At 38.6% G+C, this 19590-nt stretch overlaps 6 protein-coding genes and 1 long non-coding RNA gene across 8 annotated transcripts; 3 read left to right on the top strand and 4 right to left on the bottom strand.

Annotated features, from left to right (window-relative positions):
• Positions 1-61: 61 nt before the first annotated feature.
• LOC124195717 (pre-mRNA-processing factor 19-like) lies at positions 62-2307 on the bottom strand. The gene is made up of 8 exons (XM_046590265.1): positions 2176-2307; positions 1931-2080; positions 1727-1868; positions 1525-1666; positions 1275-1460; positions 1033-1218; positions 617-953; positions 62-549 (listed from the first exon to the last, which is right to left on the bottom strand). Exons 1-8 carry the CDS (start codon positions 2192-2194, stop codon positions 200-202), a joined length of 1512 nt encoding a protein of 503 aa, XP_046446221.1. The 5' UTR covers positions 2195-2307; the 3' UTR covers positions 62-199.
• Positions 2308-2465: 158 nt separating this feature from the next.
• LOC124195719 (heterogeneous nuclear ribonucleoprotein 27C-like) lies at positions 2466-5870 on the top strand. Its single transcript, XM_046590268.1, has 9 exons — positions 2466-2673; positions 2806-3013; positions 3217-3418; positions 3994-4076; positions 4458-4565; positions 4673-4862; positions 5020-5255; positions 5330-5399; positions 5462-5870. Exons 1-9 carry the CDS (start codon positions 2615-2617, stop codon positions 5641-5643), a joined length of 1338 nt encoding a protein of 445 aa, XP_046446224.1. The 5' UTR covers positions 2466-2614; the 3' UTR covers positions 5644-5870.
• Positions 5871-6112: 242 nt separating this feature from the next.
• On the top strand, positions 6113-7020 carry LOC124195731. The gene is made up of 2 exons (XM_046590288.1): positions 6113-6407; positions 6462-7020. Exons 1-2 carry the CDS (start codon positions 6250-6252, stop codon positions 6910-6912), a joined length of 609 nt encoding a protein of 202 aa, XP_046446244.1. The 5' UTR covers positions 6113-6249; the 3' UTR covers positions 6913-7020.
• LOC124195718 (TRPL translocation defect protein 14-like) lies at positions 6962-11933 on the bottom strand. 2 transcript variants are annotated; one of them, XM_046590266.1, is made up of 12 exons: positions 11504-11880; positions 11199-11266; positions 11080-11117; positions 10816-10853; positions 10485-10616; positions 9566-9694; positions 8883-9019; positions 8680-8820; positions 8426-8618; positions 8145-8352; positions 7895-8079; positions 6962-7492 (listed from the first exon to the last, which is right to left on the bottom strand). In XM_046590266.1, the coding sequence occupies exons 1-12, from the start codon at positions 11556-11558 to the stop codon at positions 7419-7421; spliced, it is 1398 nt and encodes a 465-aa protein (XP_046446222.1). In that variant the 5' UTR covers positions 11559-11880; the 3' UTR covers positions 6962-7418. The 2 variants fall into 2 exon arrangements, with proteins under 2 accessions (XP_046446222.1, XP_046446223.1); XM_046590267.1 differs by lacking the exon at positions 10485-10616 and having other exon boundaries at positions 11504-11933.
• Positions 11934-12104: 171 nt separating this feature from the next.
• Positions 12105-18400, top strand: LOC124195732. Its single transcript, XM_046590289.1, has 10 exons — positions 12105-13582; positions 13644-13934; positions 14003-14226; positions 14295-14514; positions 14577-14799; positions 14868-15063; positions 16778-16882; positions 16984-17600; positions 17675-17981; positions 18050-18400. Exons 1-10 carry the CDS (start codon positions 12271-12273, stop codon positions 18383-18385), a joined length of 3831 nt encoding a protein of 1276 aa, XP_046446245.1. The 5' UTR covers positions 12105-12270; the 3' UTR covers positions 18386-18400.
• On the bottom strand, positions 15282-16724 carry LOC124195724 (39S ribosomal protein L44, mitochondrial-like). Its single transcript, XM_046590277.1, has 5 exons — positions 16446-16724; positions 16124-16378; positions 15969-16053; positions 15601-15904; positions 15282-15540 (listed from the first exon to the last, which is right to left on the bottom strand). The coding sequence occupies exons 1-5, from the start codon at positions 16661-16663 to the stop codon at positions 15335-15337; spliced, it is 1068 nt and encodes a 355-aa protein (XP_046446233.1). The 5' UTR covers positions 16664-16724; the 3' UTR covers positions 15282-15334.
• A 291-nt stretch (positions 18401-18691) lies between the features above and the next one.
• Positions 18692-19569, bottom strand: LOC124195735. Its single transcript, XR_006875381.1, has 2 exons — positions 18975-19569; positions 18692-18877 (listed from the first exon to the last, which is right to left on the bottom strand). It is a non-coding gene; the product is annotated as an uncharacterized LOC124195735 (long non-coding RNA).
• Positions 19570-19590: the final 21 nt, after the last annotated feature.

The following is a 19590-nucleotide window of genomic DNA, read 5'->3' as shown; positions in this document are numbered from 1 at the left end:
TTATTTAATGTATCGATAGTAACGCGGGAAACTTAACTATCGATATACACTCGTAGAATTGTTTTTGATGGGAAAAATGAAACGCGTGTATTTTTGTGAGGGCGAGAGTTCGATGCGGTTTGCACACCTTACAGCAAAAAAAAGGATAAGACGAAAAATGTTCATTTAAAAATCCCCTCTCAACATTGAATACAGTGAATCACTCGATGCCATAAATTTTCAGCGTACGATCCATACTCACAGACGCTATCGACTGCGCATGGTTGCCGAAACGGACTCCCATAGCCAATGCTGTATGGTCGTTAAAAGTCTTAAGAGTTTCCCATTGCTTGCAGAGATAAACACGCACGTCGGTACCAGCCACAGCAAGGTAGGTGCCGCTTTGATCGAAGCACAAGTCCTTAACTTCGTATCCTTCGTCGAGCTGAATTGTTTTAAAATTCTTCAATTTCCGTAAATCCCACAATTTGACGCAAGAGTCTTCTGCCGCTGTAGCCAAATAGTAACCATTTTCTGAAAATGACAAAGCCGCAATAGGACCGGAATGACCTGTAATTGTAAAAATGGTAATAGTAAAGCTAATGTTTATCACAAGATTATTTTAAAAGAGCCAAACCTGGAAAGTTGGCCACGTTAGATTGTTCTTTTAAATCCCAAATTTTGATCTGTGAATCTTGTGTTCCAGTGCCGAAAATGAGACCATCTGGATGGAACTGGGCTGTCGTAAGCGGATTTCCGTCTGTGTCGGCAACCTTTGTCAACAACCGCCCAACGCGAATGTCTGAAAATGCCCAGTGTTGATCCAGTGACGTCGACAAAACATATTCTCCGGTTGCGTGGAGCGACAAGCCTGTGACAGGGCCATCATGAGCACGGATGATGGCAGATTGTGAGGAGCCGGTTATATTCCAAACACGAATCGTCGCATCAGGAGATGCTGTTATCGCGACTTCCTATAACAGATTCAAGGGGTATATTAGTATCATATAACAAAGTAAATCAAGAGAAAATTAAAAGAAAACATGAAATTACCTCTTCTGGATGATAAAGCACCTTGGTAACTTTTTTTGTATGTCCCTTGAGAACAGCAACAACCTGCTCAGTGTCCTTGTTAAAAACTGTAGCGCATCGATCGTTACCTCCAGTCAAAATATGAGAAGTATCGGCGGCGTGAACGTCCATGGTCAAAATTCCGGGCATACTTGCACTGTGCAAAGCCTATATGTAATCAATCCATGAAGATGGGATAACATTTCAAAATTATATGTCATTACCGGATGAGATGCCAAAGTTTTATATCCCTTCAAAGCTTCTGCTGTAGCTAAGCCTTCGGGCATGGTTTTGCCTCTACGTTTTCGTTCTTGAGTAAGAACAGTGGCTTTATCTTGTAATTGTGATATGATTTCCGGAGTTAATCCAGCTGCCTCGATCGGTTGTGCTGCCACACCACCCGCTTCAGCCTTACATCAAATCAGTAAATTTATCATAAATAACATACAAATAAATATCATAATGCTTTCTTACTGAGGCAGCAACAGATGGTGTAGATACAGCAGCATAGCCAGTCTGGGGCTTAAGAGTTGCAAGTGCTTCCCGTGCTGTAGACACTTCCTTGTGGAGGCGTGCAATAACACGACAAGCAGCATCATGTTGGTAGAGAGCATGACTACAAATAGAAAGAGAATGTTTGCACAATAATTCCATGTGTAATTAAGTTGGTCAATACCTCAATTCTTGTCGAGCAGTTTGTAATTGTTGCCTCAAAGTAAAGGAATTTAACATGACAGCATCCCATTCATCTTGTAAAGACTTAAGCACGGCGGGAATGCTTGTTGCAGATGGCACTTTAGGCTTAACAATTGGGGGGGCTAGAAACAAAATTTCAATTACATGTAAATTCATTGTGGAACTTTGATAAAAAATTTCTTACTTTTGATTTCAATAAGTTGATCTACAGTTATTTCTTTCCCATTGATGGGATCTACCCCGTTATCAGCAATGTACTTTTCAATCAGCCGACGTTCAAACACAGATCCTGACACCGGTGAGACCACAGGATGTTCGGGAACTTCGTTCGACACTATATAAGCAAGAGATATAAGACATTAAATATCAAATTTCTCAGAAGAATGGATTGGTTTTAAATTGATATTTATAATGAAAATGTAATATTACGAGAACAACAGAGGGCCATGATGAAGCGTGTAACCTTTTTTTATATACTTTTCACAAAAATGTGCGACAAGCCAAGATGCATATGTTCGCTTCGCTTAGGGCTAAACAGTTGCTAGACTACACTATTCAATAAAGCGCTTCATTCCTCAGTGCGAGTTTTCTTTTCTTTTCAAAATCCAATCATTTTTTTAAGACTCAGAAATTTTTTTATTGGAATGTGTAAAAGAAACAGCATAGTTTTTTATAAGTAATAATTTCATAATTTAAGTTTCAAGTTTTCAACTAGAAAAAGTGTCCAGGCAACGGTGCAAACTGACTGAAATGCCGGGCCAGCCATTTCCCCCATTTCTCAACTGAAGAAGCCAACCCAAGCGCAGTGCGAACACTCCTCGAAAATTTGAAAGATTCGTTTACTGTTATATTCAATTTAAACTGAACAATGGCCTCTCAACAAAAATTCCCTGGAAAAGAAGGTGGTGATAATTCGAATGAACAAGGGTAAGAAATTTTTTCCATTTATAATATGACATGTGAAGTTCATGGGAGAATGTAAATCCATGACGCCGTACACTAAGCTTTTCATGATTTGCGTCCATTTACTATTTTTTGGTACGAATCTTGTTTTTTTAGTAAAATGTTCATCGGAGGTTTAAGCTGGGAAACGACGCGCGATAATTTGCTTCGATATTTCAGTCAGTATGGTGAAGTTGTTGACTGTGTGGTAATGAAGAACCCAGAAACTGGTAGATCGAGAGGGTTTGGGTTCATTACATTTGCTGATCCTAACAATGTTGGTTTAGTACTACAAAACACACCCCATATACTCGATAATCGCACAGTAAGTTTTTATATTTTCTTCATACTCTTATTTGCACTACCTGAGCGGTGATAGAATGTTTAACATAATTTTATCTCCTTTCGCGGTATTGCTACATAGAAGTGGAAGGAATTGAAGTTTATATCTCAACTTGAGATATATATTTGATTTCTTTCTACATTTTTGGTTGTTTTTTATGATCTCATATTTTTATGTTTATGCAGATTGACCCCAAACCTTGTAATCCACGTGCCGAAATGGTACGCGCTCCTCGCCGGAGTATGGGTACAGGAAATGGTTACAAAGTATTTTTAGGTGGGCTTCCATCAAACTTGACAGAAACAGATCTTCGTAACTTCTTCTCGCAGTACGGAAAGGTCTCTGAAGTCGTTATCATGTACGACCAAGAAAAGAAAAAATCTCGAGGTGAGTCACTTTCCTCAATTAGTGGGTATTAAAGTTAATTAAAACAGCGTAAATAAACTATGAACGTCCTTACATAACGTATGACGCAAGTGTAAGTGGTTATATTCCGAAGATTCGATGGATTCCTTTTTTGATAACTTTGCTAACTTTAATAGTGTGGTTATTTTATTCCTATAGGTAAGCAAATGGCTAAGTTCCTATCCACGTTTACTTCTACTGCTCATGTGAAAGAGTTTCCGCGAATTACAGTAGATAATATGCCATTAAGGAACTTGGGAGGGTGGATTTACAAGTTTTACATCTGACTAAATATTGGCATACCCATTGGGTTGAGTCAATATTTCTTTCATAATCACAACTCTAGTTTTTAACGATGTATTAGATTTATTTCTCTTCAAGTATTAGAATCCGGTATCAATCTCATCAGATCTACAGTCAAAAGTTATGGTTGAAAAATAATTTAGTCAGGCCTGTCCCAAGATTTCTTCTAATGATTATTAATGAGATCAAAGAAAGATGTAAAGAAAAGTGGTATAAAAAAAGTGTAATAAGCAATTTGGAAAACCTTGGGACAGGCTTTGGCTTTTTGACCTTTGAATCGGAGGAGTCGGTGGATCGCTGCACTGGTGAACACTATGTTTCAATCAATGGAAAGCAGGTATTCTATCATCAAAACAACAACCAATGTCCCTCTCCCTTACTCTTTGTGAAAAACGCAATCGGAAGTATGAATAATCAGGGCTCACCATTGTTTAAACCTCGCCGACACTTGATCTTATATATTTTTAAAGTTTATTTAGAAAATGTATCTAACCGTCGAGTTAAGCTGGTCTTTGTACCAATCTATTGGTCTTCTAAATAGTAATTGTAATTAACTCATAGAAAACAATAGATAATCTTATCAATAATGTAACAAGTTAAGGTCGGTGGTGAGCTCTCTTTATTGTTTTAAAAAAATATGAATGCATAATAATTCGTTCTAATGTTAGAATTAACATTAGTCATCAAACAAGGAATAAAGATTTCTTTTGGACCATAGGTTGAAATCAAGAAAGCAGAGCCCCGTGATACTCGAGGATCATCTGGTGGAATGAGACGTGGAGGACACAATGGTGGATGGGAAGGTCCGGGAATGGGAATGCATGGGGTAAGTCACTAAGCTTTCTTGCTCAAACTTAAGTTACAAACAGATTTTAAATAATCGATTTGTGTTTTTCTTTTTTCTTTTTTTTTTTTTGCGTTTTTGCCATTTAGGGTATGGGTCCTATGGGTGGCCCAATGGGTGGACCGATGGGCCCTCCCATGGGTGGTGGTTATCAAGGATGGGGTGGACCTGCCAATCAAGGTGGATATGGATATGGACCCCAAGGTGGATATCAAGGATGGGGCCCACAAGGGCAGTGGGGAGGATATGGAGGAGGACCAGGAGCTAATTATGGCTATGGTAATAAAGTGTATGCTGATAAAGTGATTGTTTCTTCTCCAGGATATATTTCGAAGATAAATTGGCTGAGATTTTCTAAATAGAAGTTTTTCCATGAATCACATTGTCTTTGATACCGCGTAGATGAATGAAAATAAGAACGTGTTAAACTATATAGGCCCTCAAGGTGGACCTCAACAAGGTGGATACAACAACTGGAATTGGGGAGGACCGGGCCCACAAGGAGGTGGACCTGGTGGCCCAGGTCCCAACGGCGATATGTATGGTAGAGGTCCTAACCCAACTAATGGTGGTCCTCCGGGCGCAGCTGCCCCTACTGGACCTGGAGTTCCTGGAGTAAAAGCTGAACCTGCTCAGTACGGTGCTGGATACGGAACTAATGGCTATGGAACAGTAAGTTAATTGTGCGAGTCAAATGTTACATTTTTTTAGGAATTCAATCGTTTTTTTTTTTATTATTATCCAAGGACGTTAACCAAGGATACAGAGGAGGATACGCCCAAGAAGCTAACGCTCAAGGATATGGAGGTGGACAAGGTGATTGTTAATTTAGTTTTTACAAAAAAGGATCTTTATGATAATTATGGTTATTTTTTTAGGCTATGGAAATCCAGAAAGAGTCCCACCACCTGGCGTTGCACCTGCCGGTAATGGTCTTGGTGTTCCTGGAGCAGGAGCCGGAGCTGCTGGCCCTGGAGGACCGGGTCCTCAACGAGGAGGTGGTCACCACCACCAGCCGTCGCAATCTCAATACCACCCATATCGCCGAGGAGGCGTTTGAGAAAATCATCAGTGTTTTTTTTTTGTGTGTTTTAAGTTGCACATTGCTTAGCCCTATGGCTGGACAAACATTTAAATGATGGCCAATCTGTCGTGCATTCGGTGTGTTCTTGTCTGTATCGTTTCGACGTTTCTCTTTGAATCCCGCCCTAACATTACGTTCTGAACCTGAGCTATTCATGACTTTTCGATGCGTTCGAATAAAACTGTAGTTAATTAGTTCTTAAATCCTTGTGTGCAAGTTTCTTTAAAAAAATCCGAGATAGTATGCACTTTCAAACTTCCGATTACACGTTGATTGAATTGCAATTTTGCTGGTACTGATCTATACTAATAACAATCACGATTTACACTTTGATATTTAATAAACTACTGATCACTTATCTTTGAAAAAAAAAACCTGTCTCTAAACTTTTTCAACAGAGGGCTGGGTAACCCTATGACTTCTCTTGTGTTTTGGGTAATGTCGTCTGCAACAATGTACAGTACACAACACAACTACACATTGTTCTGCAAGTCAGTTAAGAGATCTACTAAAATTTTAAATAATTCACCATTTCTTTAGTTTAAATTAAGCACTCGTTAAGCTTCTACGATAAAAAATTAGATGACTTCGTTAAATTTGTTGGTGGGTTATGGATCGGATAGCTCGGAAAGTTCTGGAACGGAAACAAAAGAATCAACACAAACAGAACTTGCTGAAGATCCTGTGAAATCAAAAATCAAAAATAATTTTTTTCAGGTTTTTGATGATAGTAGTAGTGGGTATGACAAATTTCTCTATGAATTTTTTAAATTTCTAAATATTTCATTTTTTAGTGAAGAAAACGATCAAGCAGATAACTTTTCGTTGCAAGATGAACATTTAAAGAACTTGAAAAACCCTTTTCGCAGTTCAGAGACTTCAGTGTCAGGAAAATCTGTGTTTGCAAATCCATACAAAGAAGCAGAGGAAGCAGAAAAGGGCACACTTGAAAAGCATGTAAAATTCACCCCCAAACTTGAAGACATCAAAGAAATCAATGGGAGAAAAATTTGCTGGAACTATAGGAAAGGGAGGTGCAGATTTGGGTCAAACTGTGTCTTTGCTCATGACTCTGAGCTCTTGCAGAAGAAACAAAATCAAGAAATAAATCAGCAAAGTGTAAGCAGTTCTGATTATGATCAGGACTCTGTCATTACATCTCAAACCACTTCTCATGCAACAAAAAGACCAATTTCTGCTACCAGTCAAAGTTGTTACACTGCAAAAAAAGGTAAAGGGGCATAATCTGCACCATTGAACTTAAATTCAACTTGTAAATGTTAAAATGATACACTTGAAATTTCCAGAATTTGTATTACTGCAAGAATACAATATTGTATTTGTCTAAGAAAATGAAGGTTATTTTAATACTACATGGGATATAATGCACTTGTAAAGGGTAAATGAAGAAATTGTAACACGGTCGCTTAAGTATTGACGGCCAAATGCTACAGTTTATCGGCGATCATCATTTAGTAGACTAGCTAATAACTTTAACACGAGCGTATTGCAACTTTTGTAGTTATTACAAAGCAGCAGTAAGAAAATCGTAGTTATCATGAGTCAGGTGTTCCCAGAAAATTTTTCTATTCTTGCTTTCTTTATTTCTTCTTTTACCTTTGTATGTGGGGGGGGGGGGGAGTTGATATAGTGAGAGTAGAATAACTTGAATAAGAACTGAGACTCACAGGAATCAGATTTAATAGTCGGTTACTTAACGTGCCCTTGACCATATGTGCTGAGAATCGCTACTAAACTCCATTAACGTGTGGTCCTATCCAGCCATTGGTTCGAGGGCTTCCAGTCAGGTCATCTTCGTCGTCGGCTGCAGATTTTTGATATTCAGATACAAAAAAAAATTATTAGTCAAATTCTACGAGACTTAAACTTAAAATAAAAGTAGAAAATAAGGAACAAATACTAGGATACGAAAAAATTGTGATTTGCTAAATAAATTCTGTGGTGAAAATTCTCCTATGATACACACGCATGCATCCGACTCGATCATTAGCCATCAAGCTCGGTGTTCCTTACCTCAGCCCAATTCCTCGTGCAATTCAGCTGAGTCAATAATTTAAAATATGGATCCTTTAATATGTAACTATAACTTACACAATATTTCCCCACAATGTATGTGAACTCCCCTGTGAACGGTACAAACCCTCCCAGGATTTCCACAACACACACAAGAAAAATACCAAATATTTGTTATCGGATATTGCGTTACCTGCAAGTTTGAAGCAGAATTTTTTATTATTTAACCATTCCTCTTTAAGAGAAAGGTTGTACATAGAGTGGGTCGGATCGCCCGTCACGTTATCGACAATGTCAAGGAAATCGGGCAATTTATTAGCTTGGAATTCCTCCAACGATTGCGTCGTATACGTTTCCAACAACACTAGGCCGTGGCATCTATGAAAAGCGTTTTTGGTATAGTGAAGTGTTTCTGTTGGAAAAAATCCAATTGCTAAGTATACCTCGGATGGCAAGGCTCTTTGTAAATATCCAGTTGGAAATACTGGTTGTGATAGAGAAAGCAACGTCTCTTCTTTAAAATGGTTAGGTGAAAAGGATCACGTTGCTCCAGCATGTTAGTGTAATCTCTGCTGGTGATTTGCGTCTTGATTTCTACCACTTGACCACGTACTTCCGGCCGACGTACAGTTAAGGTGTAACTCCAGCGATCTAGCGACATGCAACGAGCAATCAATACACAACGAATTCAATCAAATTATTAATCCTACGGATAGAAGCTCACCTTTTTGGCCTCTTTTTCTTAAGCGAGCTTGCGTCTTCTTTGAATTGGTCTGTAAATAGTCATGAATGACGTCAAAATCCTCAAAAGGAGGAAACATACTGTCATCGGGCAATGAACGAACTAAGAACTTGAACTTCTTAGCGTTGGTTTCCAAACGGTCTCCAGTGTCCAGACCCATTCGCTGACATACGGCCTATAAAATCGACGAATGAAAATAAGTTGTTCCGAATAAACAAAATTTACCGTAAGCTTACGCTAATCATGCGACGGAGTTTAGTATCGAAATTAGTCGAATTGTCGATAACGTCAAAATAAGGATGGCCAATCCAAGCTTCAGCCGCACGATCATCTAGTGTGTGGGCCAAATCCAGATTTTCACTCCGGCAAGAGTGATCCTGTTGTTGATTTAAAAACATGAATGAGTATCACTAAATTTCATTTTAATGTATGTTATTACCTCAGTAGTGTAAAAGTCCTCAGCGCCTTTGGCAGCTGATACCATGTGGATTATCTGGTTGTATCTCGTGTCTCTTAGCTCAACCGGATTCCACCCGTTTGTTTTCATCAACTGCTCCCAAACTTCCTTTGAGACAACTAATAAAAATAACTAGTTTAATAGACATAATCCATGAGATAAAATGTGAAACGACATTGACTTATTATTGCGTAAAACTCCATTAACCACAATTACATACACATGTTATATATTGATAACATAAACTTGAGCCAAGCGTTTTCTCAATAACCTTGAGTTTTATGGTCATGCTATTTATCAAGGTGAAACTGGTTTAACGAATATCACGCTATCTATGCTAGAAACCGCGCATTTAATTACTAAACCGCGAAGCTATATTATACTGGCAACATTTCGTGAAGAAGTTGGAGAAATCATTTAATCTCCGGGATGTACTACTTTCAGCAATCAATACTTTGCGTACGTGCTTCACGTGGAATCACGCAATTTCTGCACGATCTCGCCAACTTCATCTCCTGTTCGATTCAAAGCGAAATCGGACCACTAGTATTGGTTTACTAACATGTTCGTGGGGCATGTCACTATAGATCCATCCTTACTTGCAACTGAGCTAGACTAAATTATTCACGTGGAAAAATGAGAACGAAATCTCTATGGCAACTTACATGCGGATGCGTCCATAGTTCCTCGGTCGCAAATAATAATGCAATCGCGGTTGAAATGTTCAGCAAGAGCGAAAAATGTATTCTCCATTTGGATCATCGTCTTCAGCAAGTTCTCTTGAAATGTGATAGCTGCATGAGAGGAAATAAAACGAGATGATAATTTGATTAAACTACATATCATCAACACAATTGCAAACTGGAGTCTAATGACCAATCAATACGGGATGGACGTGTACATTTGACCACATCCTTTTGTTAACGTGACACACGATCGGTCGAAGGAGGAGGGGGGTCATCAATGATTCAGTTCGATCGCCTTCAGACGATATGCGGGGATGATATTTGATCAGTGAAAGCGGATAACGGGAATCGACTAAACCTCAAGCAATGCGCATTCTTTCAGCATCTAACATTTGCAGTCGGTTCCCATCGATAACAAGTCCCACTGACGAGGCTTCACTTGGCAGCAAATTGAACCCCAATATACAAAGGCTCGAATGTCCGCTATTCCGGCGGGCGATATCTAACCCATCCATCATGAATCCATAACAAAGTTTCGCAACTTTTTTCTCATCCTTTTAGTTTCACCACAGTTGAACACGAAACAATTACATCCGTGCCAAGGAATACACGGAAGGTTTAAGGCTTGTACTCGAATTACGTCAGTCGGAGGAAATGCGGAGGAACGTCACGTCGCGGTGGGCAGATTATTGGCAGGTGACCATCTTCTCCCCTTGTAATCTAGAAAACCGGAGACGGGTCCTTCTCATGCTGACAAACACGTTTATACCCAGCCAGCTACTAGCAAACTATAGTAAAGCCCGAAATCTATTTTTACTTTTTTCAAACTCAACAATTCGAAAGCAGAAACACACAGCCACAGGCAGGCACACACACATACAACCACACACATACACACCGCTGCCGCTTTGGTAAGGAGCACGCTGCTGACATCGATCAGAAAGGCTCGGGCCCAAGTTCGTCTCGCTTGTCCAGCATCTAGTCCCCGTAAAATGGTCGTTATCTGCATTATTTGACCCTGAGCTTGGGCCTAGAAAAACCCATCACATTTGTTTTTACCACTTGACATTATTTCCTCACACACACATCAATAATGATGAAATACGAACCCCATTTTGAAATAATCACATTTTTACAATTGTTGAATGAAAAACACGTGAGGATGATCACGAGTGAGGAGAAAGGAAAGTAACTAAATGTAGCAAGAACTAGAAAGAGTTGCTTCTTACCATCTTCAGGTGACAAATCGGCGAATTTCACCCCGCCGCTAAAAGTTGAAGAAAACATTTTTTAAAAATTAGAAAGTTAAAATAAAGCAAAATTGTAAGATAAAAAAAAAACATCTACGATATGGCATTTAAAGGTCAAGTAAATAGTAAGCGAAGGATAAAGCAAAACATGTTTTCGTTATTAATTTTTGAAACGCCCATGGCGACATGCAATCTCATTTTAGGCGAAACTGATTAACCAAGAACAAAGCAATTGGTTCTAACCTGAGTAAGGTTGAGGCAGTTTCAGGCACTCTGAAAACCTAAAATGAACAAAATAATAATACGACGATACGTCAGTCAAATTGTATTCTACTACATACTGCCCCAATAATAAAAAATACCTTCCATCCCAAGTTTTCAAAGAAGGTGCACAGCCTGCTTTGCCCAGTAGTTTTTCCCCCGCACGGTCCTAAGTGAATTCACATGAGCATAAGTTACAAAGAAAAATTTCTTTGGTCGGAAATATAGCGCTCTACTCAATAATGGCACACGTAGAAGAATATTTAAAATAAGAAGCCAAAAAAATGTGCGACAAAAAAAAAATCGATAAAAAGTCTGGCAAGCAGTCATCGACATTTCCCACCATGCTGCACACTAAGTTGTAAGCACGTGCACTAGTGAGTTTTCCCTCGGATTCTTTTTTTACCTCCGGTCAAGACGACTTTATAAACACGTTTAGCTTTGGCACTGGCGAGTTCCATTCTTGAAAATGAGGAAACTGTTGTGTTCCTAAATAATTATTAAAAATAAGAGACGGAAACCGCCAACACCAACTGAATGGGCACTGAAGGACGAAGTGATCGGTTCGAAAGATCAAATACAAATAACACGCCAAACGGAAAAACCAGCCATTTGTGTAAAATGGACAAACAAAAAACGTTTTGTGTCGGACTGAACAATTCCGACTTTTGCCCCCTTCAACGTAGCAAGAGTTAAAAAAAAAACTTTTTAGCCTGGCGCCCCAGCTACTTGAGCCTGGACTGGACCAGCTGATGTTGAGAGGGACTGATGGGATATGGCCAAGATATAAGGGAAAGTCCCACCATGCTATCCCGCGCCACAACAATATGGCCGTTAAATTTTTTTCAAGGACAGCTATTGCCCTCTACCGTTCAATTTTATACCCCCTATAAATCAATCAGAATTATATTGTTAAGGAAAAATGTAAAAGCATTCTCTTTTTTATATTAAATATAAATTTAAAGTTTTATTCTTACTTAGAAGTTGCGAATGATATTAAAACAGTAGAAATCCGGAATAAAATAATTTCGTTTATCGATTTCTGGGAATATATCGATTATCGAATGATTCAAAAAGCAGTTCCCCTTTTTGACATTTCCAGTTATCAACAACATTTTTGAATCGCAAGTGTAAACACGTAGTGTAGAATAGGAATTCGACTTAATTATAAGGATGGAAGAGGATACTTCAGCAGAAGATGTTATGTCGGAAGAAATGCTTCAAAAGCTAAGGAATTGGCAGCAAGAGCAGAAAAATCGCTTAATGGAGCAACAACAACATCAAAGACTACTTCTTATGGAAAAACAAAAGAAACTTTTATCCATGATCAATGCTGGTGACACCACTAATACCTCAGAAAATGGTTCGTTTGAAATTGTAGAAGCTCCCAATTTGATATCAACAGGAAAATGTGATAATCAGAAAGAAAATAGAGACAATAACCAACAAAATTCTATCACCTCGCCACAAAACGTTGATGATGTACCATTAAAGAAACCAAGATCTGTGCAAACATTTCAGCAATTGCTAGAGACTTCAATAAATACTAAAGATCAAGCATTAACATCACAAAACGCTGCTCAAGCTAAAAAGTTTACATTTCTGAAAAGAGGACAGGGAATATCTAGATTTGGTGTCATCACAAAACCAAAAATAGAAAAATCAACCCATTCTAAAGGGAACCATGGAAAAGAAAACAAAATTCCTTCTACTTCAATGAGTTCAAAAATTCAAATAAAGGAAAAATTTCCCAAACCAGTATTAGCACCTGTGCAAAATCAAATTACCTTGAAACCAACTCCTGTTGAATCAGTGCAAGATACAAAAATTTTATACCAGATTCTACCCTTTACAGGCCGAAGAGTCGATGAATCTTTAAGAGACGTTAACTCGTCTAGAAACGAAGAGGATCTTGCCGTTTTCGAGCTCTTGGAACGTTTTGCTAACATCAACGCTAGCTTTTCGTCCAGTTCTTCTCTTATCGGCCAACTCATTGATAAAGGAGTGACACATCTCCCTTCTCCATCAAAAGTCATCAATTTCCTTTCAAGAAAAGGAACAAGCAGCAATGAAGAGGTTGAAGTTATCACCGAAAGGACATCGGGTAAACCTAGTAGGCACGTTCGCTTTGCTGAGCATGTCGAAGAAGTGCAGACACAAACCAACGAAGAATACGAGAAACCTTGGTTGGCAGACATTTCAGAAGAAGATCCTGGTCATTCTCACGCATCACCTTACGTTTCCAACACTATTCGACCCAGCCAGCATTCAAACGAGCCTACTTGTCCTATTCGGGAGCCCTTCGACTTAGATGAAACGCCTACGTCGCCAATAGGTTTTCCAGATTATCAAAAACTGTTCGGCAATCCGGTCCGATTGTGGAACAATGAAGAACTTACTTCACCTACTACCCAGGAAGAAAACTTCCTTAAAACTAATAATCCTCTGAGCAATATCTCTGATCCTGTTATCGACCAAATAAAAGGTAACCTAAAGTAAACAACACACAGAAATATTTAGTATGACTAAATGTTTACTTTTAACAGGTGCTGCTTCTTTACAACTACCCATAGAAGATCCTCGTGTTGTTTACCAAACATCACTCTTACGATCTCGACTCACCAGCCTTGAACGCGAAATCGCCAACTACAGACGAGAAACCGAAGCTATCCGTCGGGCAAGAAAAGAGCACGACGAATCTAAACAAAAGTTGGAGCAGGAACAAGAAAAATTTAGACGGTACACTGAAAACGAGAAGCGAAGATTGCAGTTACTCTATAGTGAGGAACAGAAAAGAGTACGAATTGAACAAATCAAAGATCTACCTCAACTGAAAGGTAATTAAAGCATTAAGTTAGTATATACATTTTTTTTAAACAACCACTTCAATGACATTATAAAACAGAAAACGTAGAGGAATTGAAAAAATTAAGAGAAGAATTGAAGCAAGCGAAAGAAGAACATCGACAGAAGGAGAACAAATGGATGGCAAGTCAAACCGTCGTCCAGGAAAAGATACGTGCACTTGAAATACGTAATCGCGAATTAACCGATAACCTTGAAAAAGTGCGCGCCGAAGAACAAAATCTGCGACGTCGGCTTAATGCCAGTCTTCGACCCGGGGCTTTGGTATGTTTATTACAATTAAATTTGGATAAACACATATTTATTTATAAAACTTCTCTCTTATTTTCTAGGCGAAAAATTCAAAAAGCGAGAAATCAATTCCTGTGATTGCAGAAGCAAATGTGCCTGCAGTACGTCCTCAGAGTCCACAGATTGCTTTGGTTAATCCTACCGAAACTGTCCCTAATGGCTCAGCAAGGAATCCCCAGAAAAATCCTACACAACCCAGCGATTCACTAAGTCGCCAAAAACCCGAAGAAACCCTTCTTGTGAACTCAAGTCCTGGATCTGGTTTGTTAAGAAAATTGACAGTTTATCAATTTCGAAACGTTAAAAATGGTTTCGTGTTATAGGTAGTGTTTCACAAACTGTACTGCCCGATGGAACCAAGTTGGTGCTCTACCCGAATGGCAATCGCAAGGAAATTTGGCCTGATGGCAAAGGAACACAGGTGGTTTATTACAATGGTGATATCAAGCAGAAGCTTGCTGATGGAAGTGTTATTTACACCTACGCTGACAGTGGCACAAAGCACACCACTAAGCCAGATGGAACAGATATTCTTGAATTTTCAAGGTTCGTAGTTCTCCTCGAACTTTTCCCCAGGGTAGTCGTTACTTAGGATTTTGTTTTCCCTCTTTTAGTGGACAGATTGAAACTACTTATCCAGATGGCCGTTCTCAGGTCGAATATCCCGGAGGAGCACAGAAGATGAAATATCCTGATGGCCGAGAAGATTCTCAATTGCCTGATGGCACAAAACTATGGACGGATGGCAAGGGTCATGGAGTTATGACTTTTCCTTCGGGAATCAGAGAAATTTACACTCCTATTTGCAAGGTGGGATTCTTCTTAAAATCTCTAAACAAGGTTGATGCTTACATTTTCTTAAACCTATTTAGAGACGAGAATACCCAGACGGTACAGTGAAAACCGTGTACGAAGATGGCCGTTCGGAAACAAGATATGCGAATGGGCGGATCCGTGTTAAGGACAAGAGCGGACAAATAATTACCGATACCGGAGAAGCGCAAACTCCAAAATGAAAAGAAATTATACAATGTTCCAAACCTATATTCGTTCTCCATGATAGCCAGTCAATCAATTAATGTTAATGAACAGCCGATGTGACTTTTTCTGAGATCCATTTACTAAGTGGAAGGTTCGGCTGATTTTCTAACTGTACTATTTTAGACTGAATGTTTTTCAACTGCCGTCCAAAAGGTAAAGCTTTCATTGAATCTTCAGTGTGGAACAGTTGTTTTAATGCTTCGCGGGCTGCCATTTCTTTTGCGATTTCTAAACTTTCTCCAGCACCTGTATGTAAAATAATTTTATAGCCCCAGTTTGAATGAATAAACATAATTGTAAACTTACCTTCAGCAATAAAATTTTTATCAGAGTAAACTCCCACATAGTACACGGCTAGAACTGAGTTTTGCCCAGAGTGTTTGATGAGCCGAAATTCAGGTTCAGCTTTTCCTTCTCGCTTAAGAATGTCTGTCAAATTTCCCACAGGATCTGAAGGGTTCCATAATTCATTTATATCTAAGCCATACAATTGTGTAACAACCAGATCTTGAACAAAAATCCTGGCCCTCTCTTCTCCTGAACTTTCAGCCAAAGCAGCTACAACTGCTTTGAGGGACTTGACATAGGTTTCTGATTCACAGGGAAAATCCTAAACAAGGAATCAAGATTATGAAAACATTTTAAAAGTAAAGACTATTTCAAGAGAAACTTACTGAGCAAAGCATCAAGTCACCAAGCCCAATATGTTTGCCGACTGTTTCTAAATTTGAAGTAGAAGTCAGAAAGTCATGCATTGCCCTAAACATAAAGCATCCAATTCACAGTTAAGCATAATCACACATTTGGGAGAATATAATAAGAATCATACGTGATGAGTTCTTCTGGGACTTGTGTGAATACTGCTCTCAAGTAACCATTGGTAAATTTGCTTATCATTTCACCACCTACTACAGCAAGTTCTTCATTGTTTTGAATCTGTAAATAGGAATCCACTCCCATATCTGACAATCTGGCAGTTTCCCTCTCAACATACGACTTGTGTGTTAATGCTGTTCGTAGTGTAGCTTCATTGAATTTTTCTCCAAGTCTGTTGCTGAATGCAAATATTTCAGCATCATAATTCCTGATAACAAAATAAAATATATTTAATAACTGAGTCAATATTTCTGAACCATAAATAAGTAAACAACCATTCAAGAAATGTGCTTCGGTGAAAAATTTTTGGCCCTCCATTACGGTCGTCTTCGACGTCTTTTCTTCGTTTAATTTCTCTTAACGTAGGTGCAACCCAACGAGGTTTGAAATTTCTTTTAGATATTACATTTATGGCAGATACTGAAGGGTAAAAAGATTTGTGTGAAAGTCCGTAACGCAGACATTGATGGCATGTTTTCCACAGGGCAGCCATTTTTTAAAACAAATGAAGCACGTGTGTTTCACAGCTGATATCTTTTCGCTCGTTATACGAACATTCATTCATTAGCTTTTTTTTTGTTTGGGAACCCTGAAAGCCTGTAAAATCAAAATGAATTCGTCATTTATGCATCCACGTAACCCCTATCGAACTCCTCCAGACTTTAAAGAATTAGCGTTGAAGTTTCCTGAATTTAGAAAACATGCTAAACAGGTAATCTTAAACATTTTGGTTTAAAGAATATTGTATCTGACTGAAGATGTCAGCATGTTCATAAACTTATGTTTTCTTTTTCTTTCATTAATTTTATACAGAAACTTACAGGAAAAATTGAAATAGATTTCAAGGATGCAGCAGCAGTGAGAGCACTATCTACTGTTCTTCTGAAACGTGACTTCAATCTTGATGTTGAATTACCTCCTGACAGACTTGTTCCTACTCTTCCACTACGTCTCAACTATTTACTTTGGGTTGAAGACTTACTTCAACAAGTTAATCCAGCTAGTGAGCAAATTGTTCATGGAATTGACATAGGAACTGGTGCCTGTTGTATCTATCCCATACTTGCAGCCCGAATGAAAGGTTGGCATTTTACTGCAACAGAAGCAGATGAGACAAACTACAAATGCTCATTAGAAACATTAGAGCGGAACTGCTTACAAAGCCATGTTACAATTGTCAAAGTAACAGCTGAATCCATGTTACATGGAAATATCGACACCAGTCGTAAGTATGACTTTACAATGTGCAACCCACCCTTCTTTGACAGTGATAGTTTTGGACCAAAGTCCAGAAGTGATAAAAGACCATTACCAATGTGTCCTAAGTCTGGTGGTTCTGCTTCTACCACTGAAATCGCTGTAAAGGGTGGTGAGGTAAAATTCATAGAAAATCTTATAAAAGAGTGCCAAGAATTAAAATCTTGTGTAAGGTAAAGGAATAACAAAATATTTTTCTTTTTCTTTTTAAATGTTAGTTTAATTGTGTTTATATTTCCCTTTGCAGAATATTTACTACTATGTTAGGACACAAATCAAGTTTGGCTCCAATCATCCTTCTTCTCAAAGAGGCGGGCGCTTCTTCCTGGAGTGAAACCGAATTCTGCCAGGGTCGCACTACACGATGGGGATTGGCGTGGACGTTTTGTGATAACTTGACAGTTCCAAAATTACCACAAATACGGCCAAAAAATAACGGAAAAGGACCACCCCCTTTGAATTACGTCATTTCAAATGAACGGTGGAGCAATAAAGGGGATTTATCGGTTGCTTGCGTCCTGATGAAGATTCTAGAACTCCTCAATTCTTTAAAAATAGTATACAACTCAAACATATCTATATTTAAGATATTGCGTTAAAACTCCATTGCGTCGCTTTTCAGATGGAGATCAGGAAAATCAAAGACAAGAAGGATAAAAAAGCAATCGAATTCGTCGCAAGAGAAAATACGTGGTCAAACCAACGTCGAAAACAACGAGAAGGAAAGCGCAATTCAGAACAAGCTTGTGAACAACCCGAATCTAAACGAGCTAAGATTGACGGGTGTCCGCTTGGGCTACAAAAAGATCAAAACTTTTGCCTCAAAGGATTACTTTTTCTTGAAGAAACAAATACAGAGTCGATCCAATTACAAATGTATTGGATCGAGGGAGGTTCGGGACGAGAATCAATTAATCAAATTTTACAGTACATGAAAAATCATTTATTTGAAAAATGAAAATAAATAATTTGAGATTTTTTGAATAAATGATTAGCTGAATATGTAGTAGAAGTCTACTCGAGCTTCCGCCTCTTGCCTAAAATAACTTAAGTGAGAAACAAACGAAATCTATGATGGCCTTTAAAGTTTTTATTTATAAAACCGGTACGCAGTATCGTACGTAGCATGTGTGGGGTACGGGTACCACCGGGACGAGTAACGTGAATGTCTGTACACTGTCTCAGGTTCGCGATAGTTTGGCTTGAATATTGGGTAATAGGGTCGAAATAACGTGCCGTAATGCAAATATGGTTTAAACTTAGCATGTGTGTGCACAGGTTTATTGTAAACCGGAGTTGAATCTAAATATGGCTTGTAAACTTCAGGGTATTCCTGATCCTGATTGTATTCCTGTTTGTATTCCGGGAAGGAGTAGCTAGTGTAGTTTGGTTTTTCGTAAGGTGTTTGGCTTGACACCAAGACGGCCATCATCAAAGTGGCAAGGACTACCTATAGAATTGGAAATCGTTACTACTAAGTATGGATCAATAACTAATGTATAAATTATTTAACTGAACAAAAATGTGATGGTAAAAATGAATCAGACCTTCATTGTCTCCACTGTGTTATATCACTGTCGGCCGAATACAACTGATGCAGCCTTCGTCATTCGGTTATATTTATATAGAGCTTGTACACAGACTCCACCTCTTTGATTTCAACAGTGTTAGATCAAGTCCGCAAATAACGCAACAACCATTGCCTATTTGAAAATTTCCAATTGAATTTCCGTATTGCATAACAAATAAAAAGAGAATTTTGGTCATGTATCACGTCCACATTTGCTGTCTAAAGGCTTGATGTATTTTTGAAATCTTGGCTAAGGCTTGATGAGTATAAACTTGGGCTCAGAAGGCTAATTTAAAATTCTTAATTTCAGTCTAACCTGATTGACGTACCGGACGTATATACACTAGCGACTCACTAGTGGCGTTGCGTTTAAGACTTGACTGTTGTACTGGCTTTCTCAGGAAGTTTGGGTAGAATTACGATAATAAGGAAAATGCGGTAAAAGGGAAAGCCAAATTTTTGCAACTCATCGTGCATGCAACACAATGATGGACGAGGAAGGAGAGACCTAGGAAACGTACGCAATGATCTAAACAAGAGGCGGAGTTTGAAACATCATCTTTATAAAAACACGAAGTGGAGCCGTACAGAAG

This window comes from Daphnia pulex, chromosome 6 (genome assembly GCF_021134715.1).
Source record: "Daphnia pulex isolate KAP4 chromosome 6, ASM2113471v1".
Taxonomy (NCBI): domain Eukaryota; kingdom Metazoa; phylum Arthropoda; class Branchiopoda; order Diplostraca; family Daphniidae; genus Daphnia; species Daphnia pulex.
The sequence above is the reverse complement of the archived record's forward strand: the minus strand, read 5'-3'. Positions and strand labels throughout refer to the sequence as shown.

What these genes read in the sequence shown, in the direction of transcription:
- LOC124195731 (XM_046590288.1), top strand. Translation starts at nt 6,250, where the DNA reads ATGACTTCGTTAAATTTGTTGGTGGGTTATGGATCGGATAGCTCGGAA. An exon ending in TTTGATGATAGTAGTAGTGG is followed by an intron (nt 6,408 to 6,461) that starts GTATGACAAATT and finishes TTCATTTTTTAG; the next exon opens with TGAAGAAAACGATCAAGCAG.
- LOC124195732 (XM_046590289.1), top strand. Translation starts at nt 12,271, where the DNA reads ATGGAAGAGGATACTTCAGCAGAAGATGTTATGTCGGAAGAAATGCTT. An exon ending in GATATTCTTGAATTTTCAAG is followed by an intron (nt 14,800 to 14,867) that starts GTTCGTAGTTCT and finishes TCCCTCTTTTAG; the next exon opens with TGGACAGATTGAAACTACTT. An exon ending in TTAGAAAACATGCTAAACAG is followed by an intron (nt 16,883 to 16,983) that starts GTAATCTTAAAC and finishes AATTTTATACAG; the next exon opens with AAACTTACAGGAAAAATTGA.
- LOC124195724 (XM_046590277.1), bottom strand. Translation starts at nt 16,663, where the DNA reads ATGGCTGCCCTGTGGAAAACATGCCATCAATGTCTGCGTTACGGACTT. An exon ending in CGAAGCACATTTCTTGAATG is followed by an intron (nt 16,379 to 16,445) that starts GTTGTTTACTTA and finishes TTTTGTTATCAG; the next exon opens with GAATTATGATGCTGAAATAT. An exon ending in GTGACTTGATGCTTTGCTCA is followed by an intron (nt 15,905 to 15,968) that starts GTAAGTTTCTCT and finishes TTCCTTGTTTAG; the next exon opens with GATTTTCCCTGTGAATCAGA.
- LOC124195717 (XM_046590265.1), bottom strand. An exon ending in CACCATCTGTTGCTGCCTCA is followed by an intron (nt 1,461 to 1,524) that starts GTAAGAAAGCAT and finishes ATTTGATGTAAG; the next exon opens with GCTGAAGCGGGTGGTGTGGC. An exon ending in AAACTTTGGCATCTCATCCG is followed by an intron (nt 1,219 to 1,274) that starts GTAATGACATAT and finishes GATTACATATAG; the next exon opens with GCTTTGCACAGTGCAAGTAT.
- LOC124195718 (XM_046590266.1), bottom strand. Translation starts at nt 11,558, where the DNA reads ATGGAACTCGCCAGTGCCAAAGCTAAACGTGTTTATAAAGTCGTCTTG. An exon ending in CGATTTGTCACCTGAAGATG is followed by an intron (nt 10,617 to 10,815) that starts GTAAGAAGCAAC and finishes GGGTTTTTCTAG; the next exon opens with GCCCAAGCTCAGGGTCAAAT. An exon ending in TCCTTACCAAAGCGGCAGCG is followed by an intron (nt 9,695 to 10,484) that starts GTGTGTATGTGT and finishes CCTCTCATGCAG; the next exon opens with CTATCACATTTCAAGAGAAC.
- LOC124195719 (XM_046590268.1), top strand. Translation starts at nt 2,615, where the DNA reads ATGGCCTCTCAACAAAAATTCCCTGGAAAAGAAGGTGGTGATAATTCG. An exon ending in AGGAGCTAATTATGGCTATG is followed by an intron (nt 4,863 to 5,019) that starts GTAATAAAGTGT and finishes TAAACTATATAG; the next exon opens with GCCCTCAAGGTGGACCTCAA. An exon ending in GAACTAATGGCTATGGAACA is followed by an intron (nt 5,256 to 5,329) that starts GTAAGTTAATTG and finishes TTATTATCCAAG; the next exon opens with GACGTTAACCAAGGATACAG.